At 38.3% G+C, this 22,268-nt stretch overlaps 1 protein-coding gene across 1 annotated transcript; it reads right to left on the bottom strand.

The window, feature by feature from the left end:
• Nucleotides 1-2,672: 2,672 nt before the first annotated feature.
• LOC104370625 (interleukin-1 receptor type 1) lies at nt 2,673-21,055 on the bottom strand. The gene is made up of 10 exons (XM_009985638.2): nt 20,983-21,055; nt 19,081-19,312; nt 16,891-17,080; nt 15,602-15,776; nt 14,347-14,412; nt 10,322-10,442; nt 7,541-7,686; nt 5,789-5,932; nt 4,562-4,726; nt 2,673-3,056 (listed from the first exon to the last, which is right to left on the bottom strand). Exons 1-10 carry the CDS (start codon nt 21,044-21,046, stop codon nt 2,680-2,682), a joined length of 1,680 nt encoding a protein of 559 aa, XP_009983940.1. The 5' UTR covers nt 21,047-21,055; the 3' UTR covers nt 2,673-2,679.
• Between the last annotated feature and the right edge of the window lie 1,213 nt (nt 21,056-22,268).

The following is a 22,268-nucleotide window of genomic DNA, read 5'->3' as shown; positions in this document are numbered from 1 at the left end:
GGGATCTTCTTACAGAAGAGATCTGTGACCAAACTATACAGTTTCTGTCCTACTAAATTCTTCTACTGATCTGAACCGTAACAATTCGCCTTGCTCAGTTGGATCTCAGTAACTTCAGATGGATCTCAAGGCTCTTTTACCCTACAACAAACACCCTGTCACTGAACACACAGCACATTTAAAAGCAGACTGTGTGCAACAGCTATGTGAATGTGGCACTTCATGACCAGAACTGATCCTCCCTTGACATTTCTGTCTTGACTGAAACACAGAATGAGAACAGAACACAAGCGTGTGCATTGGTCTATACATACATGACATTCATCAATAAAACACTTCAGTATCATGACAGTTTGAAACAGTCTGATGTTTCAAATGCACTTTTTTTCCCTCTTATCCTGAAACGATATGATTCTTATTCCATTCTGGCCAAACACGCACTCAACTCGAAAATCTCAGAAAGCACTATCTCTCAGAAGCAGAGTTTCCAGTTTCCAGCACACACCGAGGAAACTAAAGCACTTCAGGTGGGAAAGGAACCTATTTCCACTTATTTTGTCACTTATCAGGCAGAACACGAGGGTCACACCATCCCATGTTCACTCAGCAGTTCTTCCATAGGATGGCACTTCACACTGTCAGTTCTGTTTGGTTGAGGATGGAGGCATAAGAAGATAAATGCTTGAGCCATGGAAGAAGAAAGAGCCAACATTGTAGTGTCAAAATGAGTAGACAAATTCTGACGGATGCAGCACGCAAGTTTCTTCAGATGAACAGGTAAAGATATCAAAGGACCAACTCAAAGGGAAAATTTCTGCTAATATTGTATTAGAAACAGCATTCAAGGACAGCTCGAAAAGTGATGGAGTTTGACAACAGTTAACTTGCTTGTTCCAAGATAAGGGAGCTGCATGGGAAAAGACACGATGGAGTCTGAACAGGAGAAGAGCAAAAGGTGCTGCAAAGGACTGCTGCTGATAGGACACACAAGAATTCAAGAGTTGCAAGTAGCAGTTAGAGGCAGTAACAGTCAAATCCTGAAGCTTCCATAAAAAAATAGATCTCATAACATAAAAATGTAAATATCAAGGACAGACTCAAAAGCAAAGGCAATTTGGCTCTCACATCTCCTGCTCCTATAAAATTCATATGTATAAACATGGCATTAAACAGATATGATAATTCTGAAAAAAATCAATCAAATCAATTCCCTCTCCTGAAAAAAAGAATTGATCATTACAAACTACATCACTCTGCCTGCACACAAGTCAGACATAACTTCAGAGTTAACAATTGTGGCATATATAATATTGTAAAAAAAAAAAAAATAAAAATTAACAACTTCCTTTCCCAAACAGCAGTTTGGGAGCTGTGACTCCAGCCTCAATTCTTCGAGCCTCAGCCAAATTAGGTACACAGTCACCTCAGATTCCCTACATCATCAGGACAGAGAGAAAGAGGGAAAGGAGAAAAGCAAGCAGCTGTAGGAGGTAACACAGAGCATCTCATTTTAAGGAGTACTGGGCAACAACGCTATTTTAACTCTATTTTCTAAACACATCTGGAACCAAAAAGTATGGTCCCACCACTCCTTTTCTTCTCCTATTTTGCTCTGAACCCTCCAGGAACCAGATAAACTCACTAATCCAGCAGAAAACTATCTCGAAGAAAAGAACAATTTCTGCCACATCAGTCTGTTCAGCCAGCTTCGCCTTTCAGAGCTGACAAATACCAGAGCCAGCACCCTGGCTGGGAACAGGAGGGAAGACTTGCTCTCTTTCAGCAACAGTGACCCATGAGAAGTGGATGCCCTGTAGCCCTTTGATCCGGTCCTTAAGGCAGACGAAGCCAACCATCCTATACTCCCCATGAGGGAGTCTGTCACTAGTTAATTGTTCCACTTGGGTAAAATAAGAACAAATATATTAAGCCACTTGACTAAACAAAAAAAAAAATCCTCTGCAGATTAATTTTTTGACTCAGTACAGCATTACAATAGTGTTTTTACAATGTCTTCATGGGATAAGTGAATAAAACGGTACAGTTCTTTAAATGTAAAAAAGACCAGGGAAGAGCATTCATGCTTTGTCAGGTTCAATAGCACTTTTGAGGTGCTGGGATTGTCTCTTACCTTTTCTCTTGGATGGCAACACACTGATGCAGCAACACAGAGGGATTTACCATTCAGCAAACTGAACAAGGCAACCAATGAACTTGTAACAAAGAGAAGTTTTGTGTCATTTCATTTAAAAAATTGAAACAAAAACATTTACTGGCATCAACCATTCCCACTACATAATATCACAATTGTAATTAATATAGTTCACTTCATATTCAACCTTTAATTGCAAAAAAAAAAAGTTTTCTGTGTTTTTCCTCTTCCATTTTTAATACCAAAAGAATTCCACTGAATCACAGTGCAATTCTTGGAAAGGGTCTCTCAAGTACTTCCTGTGTGGTTCCCATGTCATCACTGTGCTGCTGATGACATTTCAAGCTGTTCTGTTGATCTGGCCAGAAGAAAAACCGATTCACATCTGTAGATGAAGTGGTAGTACCTTCAATCCAGAAAATTTGGATAAGATTGTCTGCACAAAACAGATACACGTGACCTTCAATCAACCCATCACCAACTATGAGAACTGACTTTGTCATTCAGTGCTACTTTTCTTTTGTTATTTAGGGAGAATTGCAGCCTTTCGGTAACAAACGAAATTGTGATGAAGATCCATTTTTTCTGGATGGCATGTGGTAGCGTACTTTCTTCCAGAATCTGGTACTTGCTGAGTAAGACCTCTCTGAGAAGTCCCCTTTCCATCGGATAACCCCATGCTTTTGCTTAACATATTTGATGGATTCTGGCATGGTTGCATAATCTTGTATTTTTTCAAGTTCAATGAGAATTACTTTAATGCCGTCTTGGATAAGAGCATTATACATGGCTAGCTGCTTTTCAGACACATCTTCTAGAATACTGTAACAGGAGGGTTCTGGTACTAACACAATTATCACTCTTCTACTTTGACGGATTTTTTCATCAGCAACGCTGATCACAGCTGTAGAGAAAAAGGTTGTGCAAAATTAAGGTTGTACATTTCTATTTTTTGGCACCAACATGTTGCAGCTGGTTCATTCACTGTTTCATATCTGAGTCAACACACTTTACCTCACGAACAGGGACAGGATAAGAGCACAAGAGCAGCTACATTAGGTTAGCCAACAAGTAGAGATTTGGCCAATGCAACACAATCTGACTTCATCAGCCTGCATGTCTATATTCTTGTTTTGCATAAACAGAGAAAAATTACCAACTATCTACTACCTATCTCACTAATGCCATTTTATTACTATCATAGGTGCAATTGGAAAAAAAAAAAAAAAAAACAAGTTCCAAAACCATAGGCCTGGATAAAACTATGACCTTTTTCCTTAAATGGCTTGTTCTGATATGCTTAACTGTTTTTTGTTACATATAAGTGGAAGAGAAAGCAAAGAACGCCCCTTTCAATGGTATTTCAAACAATTAATTCTAAAACAGCAAAATATATTAAATACCACACAAAAACCATACGGGCTAAGCCTGAGAGGAGACTATTTCATTTTTTCAAGCTGGAAAAATAAAGCAGCACTTTAGATTCTACTTTTCAGGGAACACTTCCCTCTCAAACCACTACCAAAAGCCTTCGGATTTAAAAAAGTGATCCACAATTCACCTCATGTAGGTTCATTCACATCCAATTCTTTTTAATAAAAACTTCTATTTAAGGCCTACTCTGCAAATGTATTCTGTCTCAGTATTACCTTTTTAAAGTCATAAGACTAGCAAGGATTCAGAAGCCTTTCACTGTTTCACCTCACTTAAGCAACCAGTGGGAAAGACTTCGCAATATTCAGTGTCAAATACTAGAAATTTAGATTTGGTGCGCATATGCATGCAGAGGAAACCTCCACAAGGATTTTAAAGCCTTGCAAAGAAGGCGATGCTTCGTAAGAACTTTCTCTAGGGACAAGTAGTCTTTGATACAGCTGATTGTTCCCGATAACTTAGTGTTGCTCTGTATTTTTTTTCCCCCACTTGCACTGTCTAAGCATTCATTATATCCCTTAGTGCATCCTGCTGGTTTGACAGCAATTCTCAGAGCAACTAAAAATGAAAGAGTAGAGAGATCATCCTGTCAAATGGCACCTCAAAGCAACAGAGTCTTTTCACACCACACACAAGACCTACTTTTCCATGTTTCCTGCCATTAGTCATAATTCACAAGCACAATTGCAACTCCTCTTCCCCTCATCACCCTTCTGTGTCCAGATGTCCTGGCAGCCAGACATTGAAAAAAACCGGAAGAGCTAAATAACAACAACGGAAAAGCTGAGGTAAACAGACTTCATCGGAGCACCCAGTGATGTATTTCTCATTCTCCATCAGAGAGAATAAGAAAATTACAGCTCGTTTGATGGTGGGAGATATTTAGAACCATATCTAATTGATTGGCTGTTTCTATCTTATATTTGCAGCTGCCAATTGGAAAACTCGAGTGTAATTTGTCTTCAGATAGCTTACCTTCTCCTGGTAAATCATCTCTCCCAAATATGAAGAGGTTATATCCACACTGTCTTTCTAAGACCTCTGGCAATATCTTCAGGGCAAAAATATCTGATGAATATAAGCAGCTCTCTCTGTTCTTTGGATACAGAACATAAGCATCATAGATCTTCCCATCTGAAACTGAAGAGAGAGCAATAGGAGCAATATAAAAATGGATTCTAAAGACACAAAAGCAAGCAAGCAAACAAACAAACAAACCTCTACATTCTGTTTTTTTCCCCACTTAAATAATTGTTTCACGTCCTAATCTTGCTATTATCTAAGCATGCATAATTATACTAAGCCTGAAATATTTGTAGAATCAGGCCTTCTAGAATTCAGTATGTTGGATCTGAATAGATAAAAGAGACCTGCAAAATTAAGTAGGTTTGAATATTCTTTTCTGAACTCTAAATAAAAAAACATTATCACTGAATTATCTGGAAAATGGCAATTCCAGTAGTACAACTGAATACTCAAAATTCCAGCTACCATATAACTCATGGGTCATTTTTGTAATCTGGAGTTTCAAAATACAGCAATCATTTAGACACGAAAACAAAACCAAAGTATCTGGCAAATTTCAAGGTCTGAATTATATTAGACATTTTGAAACAAGCTTTTAGGAAAGACAAAATGTAAAAGACTTCAGAGAAATCTAACAGAACCTCAACACCTCTAGAAAATATTTCCTGTTTCTCTAGCCATGTACCTCCTCTCAAGATGTTTGGAAATGACCCATACTTTAGCATAGTCTCATAGACAGCACCCCTATAACATTTTTCTGAATGGCAGGAATTTACAGAAAGTAAAATAATGTGAAGTGCCTTCAAACAGAAAACAAAATAAAGTGAAATTTCTCCTTGTACATCTACGGAAAATAAAAACCAACAAACTATTCCACTATGTTACTGCTTTCTGTAAGAAGAGGAACTAAAAGAAATCTGAAGAACTGCTGCCAGAACAGCATTCAAACACTGGTCTTCAGGGAAAAGAATGATAGTACTAGATTCCTGGAAAGTTGCTGATTTTTCCCCTGTAGACGTTTTTGTTATCTGAACTAATTCTAAACATCCTAAAAACATGTTATCCTTTCAAAAATCCCAAGGAAGACCAATCACAAGCCATGAGGTTAACTCATTGCTTTGCAAAGGAAGGTAAAGGCTCATTGTAACGCACAGCATCATTGTTACACAAACGTACCTTTTTTACCCAGGAAAGGATGGCAGGAGTCCCGATACCAAAGCACAATATCAATTTTGAAGATTTTGTAGATAAAGAGAGTAAAAAATATTAAAAATACCAAAGAAACTCCTCCTCCAATTAAATAACCCTGAATGCTCTGAGCTGCAGTAGAGTGGAATAAGAAGAGAGAAAACAAACAAAACAGTTACACACTAAAACTAGAGAAAGACAAAAGGGATGTTCAAAATTGTTTAATCATTAAAATGCACTTTTTAAAAAAAATAAAAGGAATGAATTAATAGGACTGAAAGTTTTTCAAACATACTTTCTGCAAATACTGTTATGTGACAAGCCTACTTTTATCTTTCAGAGAAAAGATACCTTAGTAACGTGACAAAAGAAGCTACTCTTCAGCTGAAACACCAAAACATTGACGTATATCTCAGTGCAGCAGTAGAGTGAGAATTCTTTTACCAAATTTTATCAGTCAGAAAGCAAGAAAGTCAAGATGGGGAGGTGATTTCCTGACCATGCTGTTCTCCACAGACCAGGTAGCTTTCTATTGTCTCTAGCCTATTCAGAAATTTGTCACGAACCTACTAATTTGTTGCCCTTAATAGATTTGTTGTCCTTAATAGATTTGTTGTCCTTAAGACAAACACACACCCTCCATAAACTGCATTTTTCAGTTCATGCGTATTAAAGGATTTCTGAGGTTAAATCTCTACGAAGAACTTGTAGTTATGTAACAAGTTAGAACTCAGATTCACTCTCAGTCAATTATTTGTTTCCAATGTAGCCAGTTAAAGGTAAGTTTGAGAATAACAATTTGACAAAGGATTGGCTCACAGTTAATAAAGCCAGCTCAATACAAGCTCAATAGACCAGAGGCTCTTCTGCAGCTAAATTAAAAAAAAAAAAAAGGGCACTCATAATATCTGGTGATTTGCTTTTCTGTGTATCTGTTTTTAAATAAAAAGAATTGATTTCTTCAGCTTTGCATTTGAGTTTTTAAAGTTCACTTTAAGTTCATCTACTAAAAAGAAAATTTCATGCTAGCCAGCAGCAGGTCAAACTTATCTTTGTCTCTGAGCACAAGACTGAGGTGTCCAACAAGTGGCGGGATGCTCCCAATCAACATGCATGAGCCTATCTAGAAGGTAATAACACAGCACATGCATCACTAATGGGAAGTCCATAATCTTTCCAAGCAACCTATTTTATTCCTTTACTATCATCACTGTTGGAGCTTCTCCTGCTATATAAATAGGTTTGGGTTTTTTTTAGTTTCTCTTGGCAATCTGAGCCCATTATTTGTTACTAAAGGATAGGACAACCAGGTCCACATATACATTTATGTCCTTTTGACAGTCTGTTCCACACTTAGTTATATATTCCCCCCAGCTCTTTTAGAGAATCAGCCATTTTCACTGCTATTCTAGACACATGATCTCCTCTGATCCACATGCTTCTTTAAGTACAAGTGTGTAAAATGAAGCACGGTATTCCACTGAGGTCTCATATTTGCTTCAAATAAACTGGAGTCTTTCATTTCCTAAAACACTGAATGAGAGAAGACAAAGCAAATTAAAAGTGCTGTTGTCTTTAATTTTGCTAAGAATAGGATAAAAAATTCACAAAGAAAGATATTGAGCTCCATTGCCCACTTTGCACAACAGCATATCATGCAGTTTTAGCTCTAAGTTGTTGTCAAACTAACTGAGAAGTAAGCATTATTCATCGATATTTTATCACCATGAGATCTCTTACCTGGGCGTTCCAATTTGATGTAGGCTGCAAATTGCTGAGAACCATATATGAAGTGACAGAAAAATTTATGAGCATAATCCTTTACTTTCACGTTCGAAATGTTAAATTTTGTTCCAGATACAGCAAGTCCATGAGGCATGCCCTCTCTGTCATTAAAAAAGGGTAAAAAGGAAATATCTGTAGACAAACTGAAATAGTGCTTAATATAAGATAGATTCATCTGTCCACAAATACAAGAACATTTTTTTTTTTTAACCTCTAAGAAGCCAGTGAAGCACAATAAATATCACCCCTGTAACAAACAGTTTCATGACCACAGGTGACTTGGCATTTTCCATACACATTGGATTGCTGTTTTTTTTTGTTGTGGTTTTTTTTTTTTTTTTTCTGGGTGGGACGGAGTGCACCATTAGCAGTTTTGCAGATGACACAAAACTCAAAAGTGACAGCTGACACTTCAGAGGGTCATGATGCTATCCAGAGGAACCTTGAGAGAAATGGGCTGACAGGAACCTCATCAAGTTTAAAGCAAAACGCAAATCCTTCACCTGAGGAGGAACAATCAGTCCCCAGGCATCCTGGACCACATTAAGAAGAGCATTGCCGGCAGGTTGTCTTGAGTTGTGAAGTCTCCACTTGTGGATATATTCAAAATCCAGTTGGACACAGCCCTGAACAACCTGCTCTATCTGACCCTGCCTGAGCAAGGGGGTTGGACTAGACGATCCCAAGAGGTCCCTTCTAACCTAAATGATTCTGTGAATGAAAGACTGTTCAAACTAGTAATAACCAGTAATAAAAGTGTCAAGACAAAAATCATCTTCCAAGACTCTTCATACTGATGATGAAGGAGAGACCTTTTTAAGCAGACTAACAGACACCCCAAGCTCACATTGTCCACAGTCAACGGCGTCAACCAGCTTGGGAAATAATGATGAACAAAATTCACAAAAGCTGGGTGATCCTGGTGTCAAATGACAACAGACACGGTGATACTCCTTTTATGTCTGACAACTATTGCCATAAGAAGCTTGGAGATAAATACTCTATCCTGCTAAATACCATCCTGCTCTAAGATAGATTTACAAGTGTAAGGTGGGAGGGCTTGCAGCAGGAAGGTACCTACAAGCTGGCATCCTGCTCTATACACCAAAGTGATGTCACCTTATGTATTGAAGGAGGAAAACTCATTTTGCAGAACATCCTGAAGAACCAGTTTCTGTTACATAAATAATTGCCAGCAATTTCTGTCATGGGATGCCAACACAAACTTCAACATTTTGCAACATGTTCGGATTTGTTCAAGTCAGTTTTAACTTTCCTCCCAACAGAGGAGTTACCTCCTAGGTGTCAGCCTCAAGTCCATAATGTTGGTCGTGTCTGCAGTGCAGTATCCTACTAGCAAATGCTCCACAAATTTAATTGCTGAGAAATTGCTACTATTTTTTGAAATAAAACATTATTATTACAATTAGATTTATTTCTCTAATGCAGATAACTTGCTTTGAACTATTAATCCTAACTAGAGCTTGCACAGGATGTATCTTGCACATCTTCATCTCTGGCATGGGAAAATTATCAGGCACGGTAGATCACTTCCTAGCAAGCCAAAAATCTTAACAGTGAATTGCTCTGAGTTAAATATATTAAACGCTTTTCAGGAAGACACATTCAATAGCATTGAAGCTGGTTTCAGAAGAAGCTACAGTAATAACTTTAAACACAGCTACACAGAACTGAGCATGTGTTTGAACTGGTGAAGCTGATAAACTTCATGCCGTAGAGAGTAACGGACCTACTTGTGCCTCAGAGACCACAAGCTAGGGCTCTAATATTTACAGGCAAACCACCAAGGATACAGATCTGTAATGAAAGTAACAATTCCCACTAAAGGAACTTGGAGACAAAGTAGAACTAAGATTCCTTCTGGAGGCCAGAGAGAGATGAATGAAAACTATCATTTTAAAAGCAGTCTGCAACCTAACTCTCTAGCCATGTTTTGCACTGATGATGGCACTCAGTGGAGATGGCAACGCTTCTGCATGAGTGTGAACTGATCAGCTGAGAATTGCTTTTTTTTCTTTCTTCTTTGCGCTACATTTTAAGGGTTTCATTTAACAGCAATGACTGATACAATGAAAAAGCAAACAGTACATCCACACCCTGCTACAGCACAGACCAGGCACTGAGTAACAAAGGCCCTGCTCTCTCAAAGGGATTGCTGGTTTTATCAGCTTAATTTATGTTTAATTTTCATGAGCATAAAAAAAATAAATCTAAATGTCCTGCAACAAGAGCTTCTGCTTTGTGTTCTTGAGGATTAGCAGCTCTGTCTTTAGGACAGGAACAACTTCAGTTGTTCCTTTAGGAAAAGGAACAACTTCACAAATAAAAATAAGTCGGGTGATTTTTTTGGTTTGGAACAATCTCTCTCATATTAATGACAGAGGGCAAGCTTTAATCTATTAGCAAAAAGGATTGCATAAGAACAAATGCATAAATAAGCCTTACAAAATTATATGTTTCACAAAAGTATTATAAAGATTATAAATGATTGCTTCATTACATTTGTATCAGATACATCAGCATTTATAACAAAATGTTTATTTTTTTTACAACCAAGGAATAAGAACACAATGTACTTGATGCAGACTTCTAATCAGTCTTTCAATGACTACTGATATTTGATGACTAGTCAACTTCATGGTGAATTCACTGCAAATTACTGCAGATGACTTCACCTAAGAACGCACTTTCAATTCAATGTATAAGGATACTTACTCATAAAACTGTTCCCTGTAGGTACTATCAAAGCTATCAACGTCCTCATCATTAACTTGCCAGAACGGAATCAAGCCATTTATGCCACTTGATACGTTACATTCCATAATCACATGAGAGCCTACAAAAAATTAAATTTGGCAGTTGAAGACTTTGTAACAGAAGTAGGATCAAGTGATTGAGGAACAGCTGGGAAAAGGAGGGATATCAAAAAATCCCACTTACCTTATGAAAAGCAGAGTCCTTAAAATTCATCCATTTGTAATCCACACTTGGGTGTCTCTGACCTGGATATAAATTCCACCCTAAATGTAGGTGTCTAAGCGTTCATGTCTACATGTAAGCTAGATGTCTAAGCTAGCAACGGATTTCAGCTCTGCTGAAGTCCACTCACATTCAAGTAGACACCTAGACCTTATCAATTGAACGGCTCTCCAGACTCCACTGAAAGATCTGGGGCTCCAATCAGTTGCATGTACACAATATGGTGACATCTGAGATGCTCTCCAGAATCCAAATGCATCCGTATGGGGCTGGCAGATAAGACTCCAGATCTTCAAGAAATCTGCACTGCTAGAGCAGCCAGACCACCCAAAATAGCACTAGAATCTATGTGTAGGCAACTGAATTGAGCACCCATTGATAATAGCATGTATTAAAGACCCTAGCTCATATGCAGATACCCATGTGTAGACCCTGGAGTTGAATCCCATTCTTAGTGACCATGCATATCTTTACTCCAGATTAGAGTCTTTTGGCCAACACTGTCCACTGGGATGGTTTCTGAATACTCTCACACTCTGCAAGCTCACCTGTCACTCAGCTCTTTTGTCACCAAGAGTCCAGATCTTACAGAATGTCTCAGTATTAATAAAGCAAGCCAAGTTGCAGAATATATTCATTGCCAATGTACCTCAGAGAGCTCCATTTACAGGAAGGTAAACAGCTTTCTTGGGAGTCCTTTCCTTCTGTATTTTACCCATGGAAGTTATGATTTGATAGGAGAAGGTTGGCTCTGAGTTCATCTATGTAAAGATCTCAGTGTTTCATTTCCTAGAACCACACCAGATCTAGATGCTTCCACCAAGGCATAGTCTCTATCAAAAGTATGGAATAAACCTTTAGCTCACATGCAAAGCAGTTACTTGAACAAGAATTCACACAGAAATGACAGACGCTCCCCCATTTCTTCCCTCATGTCCATTCACCACAATAATTAATTTTTTCTGAAGATGTGGTTTAGTGCATTGCACAGCTCTTGGAAAGGAAGAAAAGCCCTCAAGTGTTCCATGCCCACCATTTCCATACATTCATGAACGCACTGTTAAGTTTCTACACAACCTTCTCCCGTCATTTCCCATTCAAAAAGCATACAGGTGTTTCCAGGTTTATTAAGGTGTTTCCAGGTTCTGCCCACAGCCAGACATTTAATAGGAGCAAAGATTTTTTTTTTTCCCAGCATCCCATTAACAGGTATTGAACAGAGAATATTACCTTTGAATGGCACTGCCTTTTTTAAAAAAATAAAAAAAAAAAAAGAAAAAAAATTCACCAACTTCCTTTAAAGGGTCCCCCTGTAGTAGGGAGTCATTTGTAGTTGTTCGGTTGCCACAATAAACCCACTTTGTGGGTGGATGCTTTGTGTCTCCTTTTAGTCTCATGCATGATGGCTTTCCTAATGCCTGTAAGGCAATCAAGGTTTGTTCTTCTTAGCTGGTCTAAGGCATCCAGTAATACACCAGCGACTTTTAATTAATGCAGTGTCCAAGCCATAACAAACATGGACCAAACGCTATTCTAAAATAAGGAGTCTAAACAAGTTGTCCCAGAACACATCTTAATATAGGCTGAGAGTCACAGACAGCCCCTGGACTAGTAATTGCCCAATTCTCTGTTTCCTCAGCAAGTACTATTAAAGATCAAGAAAAACCTAAAGGAGGTCTTCCGTAAATTAAAGACCCTTTTAAGGGCCTGTGCAGATCAGACTCCTTCTGAGTAGAGGTTGCGTTGGTAAGAATTTTTCTGAATTAAATAGGAAGTCATAACGAATTACGAGTCAGAACTGAGGATGAGATTTACATGATATTTTAATGGCTGGGAGATGCAGTACAAGGAAGCCTTACTGTGATATTACTTCATTTCTTCCACAGTTATGATTACAAAGGAACAGAAATCTTTCACACAGAAAGATTAGGGTTGTGGGAGGTAAAAAAAAAATGACTGTGGAAAGTCTCCCTATTTCAATCTATGACCTGGTGAACAAATTTCCTTATTAGCGGAAGAGCACAAATAATGCTCTTCAGGCATATAATTGTAATGAAGCCAGAGAAGATGTAATTACCAGAAAAGAGGCTGCTGAGTCATTTCAGAGTATTTCCAACACAATTAAATAACCATCTGAAGACTGCAGGACTGTAAGTCTCCAAAATAATAGTGCTTGTATCAGATCCTGAATATTCTCAAGTGTTTAAAACAAAACCTTCTGGACTTTGGAGGAAAATAATTTCTATTAAAGCTCATTCATTATTCTGGTCAAAATCTACTGATCCTCACCAGAACCTGACAACTTCAGAATGAGATTATCTTTCACAAGCTGTTGAGGTCAAAACCAAAAACCCCATAACAACTGCAAGAAAAAACAACCCCAAACAAACAAAACCTCAAAACCCACCAGTATTTCAGTGCTGTTCACTTCAGTTTAATACCATATACTCAAAGTTAGAATTTGGGTCAGACAAAATGTTTCACAAGATGTGAAAAGAAGCATGAAGCCTCAACATGAGAAAAGAACGCCTGATACAAACAGTATTTACAAGCTTGATGTCAGAAAAAAAGAGCAGTCAAAGTAGCTGTGTTATGTAGGACTACCATCAGTGAGACATACAAAAGATTAATCTACAAATTTCGGGCCTCAGCTCCCACATAGTGCCAGAGGCCCAACACAACCTTTCCTCAGAGCTTCTCTAATGATCTGATTGGTAACAACTATTCCTCAAAAGACTACAAGACAGCTTAGATCCTGTACTAAGAAATTCTAGTAAACAGTCAATCACACTTCTCCAAAATCAGTTAACGCCCTTTTAAATCAAATGCTTTGTTTGAAACAGTTCTTGGTGCAAAACAAGAACAAGAATTACAGTTCAAGAAGCTCCAAATGTCATTCTTCTGGACTACATCCGTACAACACAACTCTGTCCAATATATGGTACAGCCTAAACATGTATAGGTTTGCTTAGGAAAAGACTTGCATACCATATACTTGACCCATAGAATCACAGAATAATTGAGGTTGGAAGAGACTTTGGGAGGTTTCTAGTTCAATTTCCTGCTCAAAGCAGGGCCTGCTCTGAGGTCAGACCAGGCTGCTCAGAGCTTTATCCAGCCAGGTTCCAAAAACTCCAAGGACAGAGACTGTACTACTTCTCTGGGCAGCCTGCTCCACTGCCTGGCTGTCCTCACTGGGAAGAAGTAATTCCTTATATCCAGAATCTCTTATTTAAGAAATTCTAAGATAAACAATACCTGAGATATCCATCAACTAGCAGCTCACTGCTTCACAAAAGATCAGTATCTGAAACTTTCGAATATCCTAGAACGAGGAATAAAATCCAGGTTGTGGAGCGGGAAGTGAGACAGGAAACATATAGGAGGGGCAAAAAAACTACTGAACTGGTCAACTGGAAACTATCCTAACATGTTACATATATGTAACCGTACTTCTACAGAAACTGAAGATACGTCAAGACATAGACACTGAGAAGTGGTACTAAGCGAAAAAAATAAACGAACACATCCCACCCGACATTGCTGGTCAAGAGACTCCAATCTTAGGCACACAGTTATTTCCCCTACAAATTACTTGCAGGAATCATGTTGTATCATCTGTCTTCCAGGTATCCTCAACCCACGTGCCTATCTCCCAGTCTTGCTGAAGTCACTGGAACTGTTCATGTGTTATTTCTGAAAGACCAGGAGCTTATTTGTTTTCCTGAATGTTAATGACTTCTTAAATAGTCACTACTCACCAAGTTCTACTTCTATTGTATTGTTCTTCGGATAAATAAACTCTGGTCTCACCTGCAGTGGTCGTTCTAACAGAACCAAAGAGAAAAACATTATCTTCAGGCAAGAAGAGTTCCACAACTTACTTCAACTGATAGTTTTACAATGGTTTTGTTTTATTGTTCAGTACTACTGTGGTGCCATACTTACTACCAGTCTCAAATTTACAATAGAAAATAATCTCCTAAGATTTGCTGTACTCTATCCAAACTACTATATTTTAGCTTCCAGGTTAACAAAAGGCCTTAGCTTACCTTAAAAATACTTTTATCTCAAATTTACTGGCAGTTGATATAAAAGTAATATAAAATCAGAAAACGAAAATGAAATAAAAAAAAGCAATTGACTTTGTCAGAGAGACAGATAAGGAAGAGAAAGAGGGATTGTATCAATGACCTCCTAGATCAGGAGAATATCTATTTAAATAAAAGTAAACAAGCACACACTTAAACTGAGCTGGAATTGTATCATTCTGCGTGATGCGTAGACTCACTGCTAACAACCCATTGTTCTTGTATCACCTACATAAAGCCAGAATTTTGATTTAATCTAAAAAGATGGACCCTCTCCTTCTAGCCAACTTTTCTGATAGGACTGCTATCATGGTACCAGCCAGGTCACCAGCAACACAATCACAATGATCACAGCAGTAAACAATAATACTGAATGAGAGAGACAGCCAGTTCCGAGCCCTGTGTGCAGAAAAGCACAACCAAGTGCCAACAGTAAGCCAATCCTTTCCAGAGAGAGATTTATTAACATTGTAGTATTTAATAGAGCTTGTCATATCTCATTTCCCATCAGTTGAGATTCTAGGAAACTTTGTAAGCAAGTTCACCAACAGGGCCACAAGCAGGTGTTTTGCTATGATGGTCTTGGCAAAATTTCCTCTTTTTAAAATTCAAGAAATTTAATGGTGCATTATTTGTTTCAGCAAAAACAAACTCTCCCACCCCAGTAACCACTGCTTCATCCTTATTCTCATTCCTATCCCCACATTTCTCATTTCCCTGTGACAATTATTTCTCAGAAGCAATGCTCAAGGGTAGCAACATTCATTATTGTATTTTAATTTTACATTCAGGAAAAAACTAATTAAAGAAGATTTGCAACTCTGACTTCACAGAGCTGAAAAGCAACATGCCAAATACTTTATGCCTGCATACAAATATTTACAGCAGAGCCAAAAAGAGAAGAGAATAACTTCAATGCACTCACCTTTAACCTCCAGACTCATGGTTCGTGAAATATTATATTGTTTTCCCATAAATGTGTATACCATACGGCATGTGTAGTTTCCTCTGTCTTGTACAGTTACATTGCGAATCAAGACGGCGTTTTTGCCCTCTGCCAAAAGAAGTCGCTTATCTTCAAGAAATCCAGGCTTACACTCCTAAAGATAACAAAAGTAGCTGTGATTTAAGGGAGCTAATAACCTCATAATTAAATAAGCTACTAAACTCCACTGATTATTAAAACACTTGCCAAATAATGATTTTTTTGAAAGCCACAATGTGAGTTCTTATCCAAGCATCTAGCATGAAAGCCTGATGACGTCTTCCTGCATTTGCACTTTTTAAAAATCACTTTTAAAAATCCTTTTAAGTTTTCAAACACTGTGTTTTAGTTCACCGCCTTCAGTTAATAGCTTGACAGCTATCTATCTCAGGTGTAATAAAAGTTATTACACATGTAGCAGAGTTTATGAGAACAAATGCCTGCAGTTCTTCTTCACTGAGATGAATGAGAGCTGCTGTAGCAGTGCCTGGTGCTGTTGGGTGTATTGCCTTTTCTGAGGCAATGCAAATACAGTGAAAAACTTCCTTCTCTTCCCTGACCTATGGGCAGTTTAGAATCACTTCATCTCAAAAGAAGATGTATAGGTGCAGCATCAAGGTTATTTTACACGTACAGGCCCAGGTAGCTACTTTAATACCAGCATCAGAATTAGGAGTTGAACTACTTCTGAATTTTACCTTAGCACGGACAAAATACATGTTTCTAAGCTTACAGAGTCTACAGAGTATTTTGGCAGGATCAGAGTAAGAGGCATAAGAATAGATGATCTTTAAGGTCCCTTCCAACCCTAACCATCCTATGATTCTATGATTAATACCACACCATGATAAACAGATACATTAAGCCTAATATTCTGTGAAACTGAAATAATTGTGCAGAGCCTTGTATTTAAGGAAACACACAAGTTTTTAAGCTTATTATCTATATAATCAAAGGATAAACTAGATTTTCACAAGTCAACAAGCCAAAACACATGTTCTTGACTCTGAAAAAACTTCCAATCAAAAAATGGACAATTGCTTTTTTTTTTAAATATGCCTCTCATACCTCTTTAAACCTTCCCAATAGTGCAGCAAGATCGACATCTTACTCAAACTGTAGAGAAAAGAAACTTTTACTTCCAAAAGCTACTTTTCACAGTTACTTTATAACACATTATAAATAGAATATTCCATATCTTGTGTATCTGAAATACACGTGCACAATACCTTATACCAGTGTATTTCAGGTTGATTATTATCTTCATCTTTAAAATGTTCTAGATCAGGGCATATAATCTTTCCAGTACTTGTGCTCATCAGTTTTTGTTCAAACTTCATTTTTCCGTTAAAACACAAACCGTCATCGTTCTTAAAAACTGTTAAATTTATAGTTTTTTTGTTTGAGTGGTTAAGGCTCCTGTAATTAGAACAGCAGACAAGTCAGGTCATTAACAATTAGGTTCCTTGTTTCCAGCAAGTCAGGGTATTTATTGAGAGGGACTTCAGCATCTCCACCAGCCTTGCCTCTAACACCCCTGCTACAGCCGAGTAGCTCTTAAACGCCACCCTCAACTCCTCATCCCTTGTTTCAGACCAAGAGATGGGACGAAGCTCTGACTTTGCGTTGTGAGCAGAAGCAGAAGTCTGCTCTGGAAGCACCAGAAGGGATGCCAGGACTTCTGCGGAGCCCACAGCACCAACGCAGCCTTGCCGTTTTCAGCACTACATTTGCCAACACGCAGTAGTGCAGGGTAACCCAAAACACATCTGCGCTGGAACACCCTCAGTGCCCAATGAACAGGAGAAGAAAGGTTCATCTCAGCATTCCTTGGAGGGACATATCAAGAAAAACAGGCTGTAACTCTTTGCAGAAGAGAGAGAGAGCTTTTGAATAACATATATGTCAAGGCGCAATATCAATGTGAAACCACTTCACACCAAGAGCTCACAAGAACCTGTGGTACAGCAGCTCTGCAGAGGAGCGGTGGCACCAGAAACCAGAAGTAAAGGAACGCTCTATTAATTCATTGCTCAACTCTCCATTTTTCTATGTTATGCTAAGGGAGTCGTTTCCTGAAGAGTGACAGTCCTGGCTTCAACTTCTATGTACTGCACCTTGACAAGCACTGTAATTAAGGTTTAAGTGACTGATGCACAAAATGCAGCCTACAGTTAACACAACTGGATGTCAGCAAGTCTTTTGTCCTGCTGACATTATGTAAGCCAGGGATGTTGAGTGCCCAAGAAAACATATCTCATAGCTAGGGTAACTAGAAACATAGCAGGAAAGACTAAACTAAAATTATTTCACTGGGTAGCTTTGAAACAATTACATTTCTTCTGACTTCCAATTTTAGCTTTATTATTGACTCTGGAGCAGGAAGGTGCAAAGGCCTGTGACCTGTGCCTACGCTGGTCACGGTTACTACACTCGCAACCCAAACCCCTTCAGCACAACTGATGCACTGGATGCACACCAGTACACATACGACACACTACTCAAACAAATTTTGGGTCACCTGTAAAGCCTGCATTAGCCATTCTCAGTGTGCTGTAGCAAGACCATGAGGAAAAGAAAAATATATGTGTGCCTTCCCAATTATTTTCCTGTTCAGTACACAGTGAATTTCAGCCATTATAAATAAGATTTGACCACCTGAAGTGGTGAAGTCCAGGGCACTAATCTGAGCTATAAATATGGCAAGAGCTTTAAAGTACCAAAGAAGTGAAAAGAATCTAGTTCTTTTTTCTTCTTCTCTGTGCACGCAGATCTTTTGAGCAGTACTGGGGACGCACTACTTTCACTGTCTCTAAAGCTGTCTGGCACATTGCTTCGCTCTTCACCCATGTTCTCATTTTTGACCAGTAACATCTGGTAATGTTTTAAAATAAAACATAAGAATGGTTTCCTGCCTTTTAGTTTGTAAATTTATAAAAGGATTCTCAAAAAGTTGCTAAGCTCTCTAGAAAGTCTGTATGTGGTGATACTGCATAACATGCAGTGTTTGCTCCTCTTAGATCCTTCTTCCATTTAACCATATCCAATGAAGAAATCAAAATATTCTTCTGATGTGTCAGTATCAAACAGCAATTTGAACACAGGAAATGCTGAAACAGTTAAGACTTTTCCCTGTGATCTTACACTTCATCCAAAACAAACAAGCAACCCACACAGACCATTGTAAGTATTATCATGCTTTAAGAGTCTTCTGTATAAATCACTTTTGCAATGCTACCTGTGTGGAAGAAAGGGAAAAAAAGGCAACATACAGAAAGAAAAACACAGTCAAAACAGTGCTTTTAACTGACCTAAGCTCTCTATGTAAAACAAAAAATTCTATATGCTCAAGTTCCACAAATATATTATCACACTCGTAAGCATTAGCAACCCAGTTGTTTCCCTCCTCCCTTCCTTACCTCACATCACATTCATAAAGTCCAGAATCTTCCAGTGTTGCAGGAATAAACCAAAGCAAGCCCTCTCGCTGATGGATCCTGGCATGTCTCTCTGTGGTTACTGGTGTAGCACTACCATTTTTATACCAGGTCAGATTGTAACCAGAGTGAATCTCGGGCAATGTAACTATTGGGCAACTAATAGCTGTAGGCTCTCCAAAAAGCACAAAGTAATCACAAATAATGCATTTTTCTATTAAAAAAAAAAAAAAAGAAAAAACATCAGTGCTTTTAATCTGTATACTTTTGTGTTTTATAAGTATTAATATCCATCCCAAGTTACAAAGAATTAGAAAATAAACCTTCTGTAACAATTAACCATTAAAACATCACAAGGCTACCATTTTTGTTTGTTTAGCACCTTCTTTGTCAATCTAAACCATACACTTTACAAAGCTTAAGCCATAACTTCCCTCTATTAAGGTAGCCAGCAACAAGTGCATGCAAGTCCAATAGCCTCAGTGCAAACCACGGTATAAGAAGATGCTTGGGATTCACCAGGCAACACAAGTTTCACAAGTCACCCATCCTGTCCTTCTTATCTGAGCATTTTAGTACTTTTGCAGAATTACCAGATTCTTAACGTAGGTATTATCTACAAAAAGCATGGTGCAAACAGTAGCAGTGCAGAGCTCCTTACAGTACTTTGGACATTATGGCCAGTAAATTAGGGGGGAAAAAAAAGAAAAAAAAAAAAAGATATTTTTTTTGACCTGAAGCACAAGATGGCATGGAATGAGATCAAGGCCTCAGCACAAAGAAGTCTGCGAACCAACATGTCATAACACAAAGAAAATTAGAGAGGCGCAGTATTTAGATTAAGAAGTCTTGGCTATTTACCACATTTGCAACTTCTGTCATCTTTCTCCACAAGGCCCTCTAAGTTATGAACATGATTCTGAACATCACATAAAAAGCGAGCATAAACAGAATTTTTATAATTATGGCTGCGTAACAAGTTGACAAGACACAATCATGCAGCCTAGCAAGCAGTTTTTTAAACATTAGCCAAGAAAATACCAGAGAAAGTAGGACAGATACTTCAAGCAGTCATCAAAAAAAGAAATGTGCAAGCAAAAGCTACTTGGAGAATACCAGTTTAGCACAAACAGAGCTGGCTATTTGGCTATGAAGCAGACTTTTAAAGCTTCTAAACTTTTGCATACACATGCAACACTGAATTCCTATGAAACTGGAAAATGTCTAATCGAACTGATTTTACAAATCTTGCTGAATGACTGTATAAATATCAAGCTAATGGATTCCATTTCAAAGTAAAGAAAGTCTTCAGTAATCTTTCCAGTCACACCACCTTCCTACCACTTAATTTAAAGATTTCCAAGTAGGTCTCTGTGCAGCTTAAACTAATTCAGAGACATTAATATTAGACTGCTTATGCCAAGAGCAGCAAGACAAGCACTGTTAATTTATGTAGTCCTAAGCTTTACTGAAAAATTAGATCTACTATTAAAAACATTACTAATTAATTGTAAAGGAAACTGAGCCCTACTGCTTTCAGGACTAGAGCTGCAGCACGTCTCAAAGTTAGCTGTTGAATGCCTTCTTTAAGTCAAGGAAGCCAATCTCTTTGGAGGAATCAGGAAGAGACTAATCGAAGCCTCAGTATCCTAAATTTATGTGGCTAGATTTAAAAAATTTTATGTCAATTTGTCCATTCCATCCCCAGTGCAACTTCAATCCAAGAAGAGGCATTCAGCATATCTTAAATATGCTGAAGTAAAAACAACCCCCAAATCTACTATTTGCTCTCAGTAAGTGTTTTCTACAGTTGGATTACACACAACTTGTCTCTTGCAGGTTTTCTTTTGTAAAATGGTAATTTCAACAATGGATTTAACTTACCAGCACTGAAGAGAGGTAGAATCAGTAGAATGAGACAACTAATAAGCAAAAACATAGATGTCATGTTTAGCTGCAAAGAAAAAATTTTTTTCCATTAGTGTGGTAAGAGTGTTCAAGCCGCACTGTCCTCTGCACCCTGCACTACTCCTTAAAAAAAAAAAATCAGCAGAAGCATTAGTCATCTTGGGGAGGGAAAAAACAGGCTTGGTAATTTAGCCCCAGCCTTTGAAGATTTCAACTACAGTAACTGTTGGCCTCCACAGAGGGCTGCTTAGTTTTCGGCTATCTACTGGAATTTTTCCAAACTTCTGCTGGAATAACTCTTGCATAAAGTGTAACTTTCTTTCACCAGCATAGTTAAGCAAAAAATAAAAAAAAAGCCCAACCCTCTAGCACAGATAAGTTATGCTAGCATACAGTGATTTAAACCATGTTGTATAATTTAGAAACCAAGCTTGATTAAGCTACTCCTCTTTCCACATGTTTACAAGAGACACAATCACAGAGTCATAGGAGGTTTCGTTCTTTGAACTGTTCTTGTACAGTTGAGGCCACGCTGCTTTTAAGAGCAGGTGAACTTGTAGCTCTTTGCAGGACGACAAGCTCACCATAACTCCAGTGTGATGTGGCACTTAAACTGACATCTGAAGTCAAATGTGCAAAAACCGCTGCTACTATGAATTGCTGTGGTCAGACACCAAACAAAGTGGTCAAGAATTGTAGTTTCACTTCACATCTCAGGTATTCTTTGCAGCTTTCTCCAACAAAGACTTGACTGAACAGATACCCACTGCCCTCATGGCCCGCAAATGGCTTCCAAGAAACCTCTAAATCTTAACCAAGTCCTGCTCCCCTCTCAGATGCACCTGCTTTTTCTTGGCAAGATGTCATCAGAGCCCTTCCCAAGACACCTACTGTTGGTCAACAGGCAAATGCTTAACCTCTTCCCTTCTGACAGCTGCCTGTAGGTTAAGGTCTGCATTTAGCTATCTTGCCTTTCCTCATTTTTTGACCCTTTTGCATGCTGCTCCTTCTCACTCTAAAGCAATCTGGTTTCCCACGTAGCAGTCCACTGCGAAACACAGGTCCTAGTTCATACATGCCTTCTACCCAACTAGAAATGGCTGGAAGAAGGGATGGTATTCCCTGGAAAACACACACGGCATTGACTTACTTTTATATCCAATGTAGTTCACTTTAGTGACAAATAAGCCACACCAGCTCCTTCTTTTGAAACATTTCAAATGCAGAAGTGTTGGAGTAGTAGGGAGGGACACACAGAGCAG

Source organism: Tauraco erythrolophus, chromosome 1 (assembly GCF_009769465.1).
Source record: "Tauraco erythrolophus isolate bTauEry1 chromosome 1, bTauEry1.pri, whole genome shotgun sequence".
In the NCBI taxonomy this organism is placed as follows: Eukaryota; Metazoa; Chordata; class Aves; order Musophagiformes; family Musophagidae; genus Tauraco; species Tauraco erythrolophus.
Note: the sequence above shows the minus strand (reverse complement) of the source record. Positions and strands in the feature narration are given on the sequence as shown.

Coding starts and splice junctions, on each gene's coding strand:
- LOC104370625 (XM_009985638.2), bottom strand. CDS start 21,046: ATGACATCTATGTTTTTGCTTATTAGTTGTCTCATTCTACTGATTCTA. Junction 10,443..14,346: donor TACAATAGAAGTAGAACTTG/GTGAGTAGTGAC, acceptor AATTTTTTGTAG/GCTCTCATGTGATTATGGAA. Junction 3,057..4,561: donor AGATGATTTACCAGGAGAAG/GTAAGCTATCTG, acceptor TTTTCTCTACAG/CTGTGATCAGCGTTGCTGAT.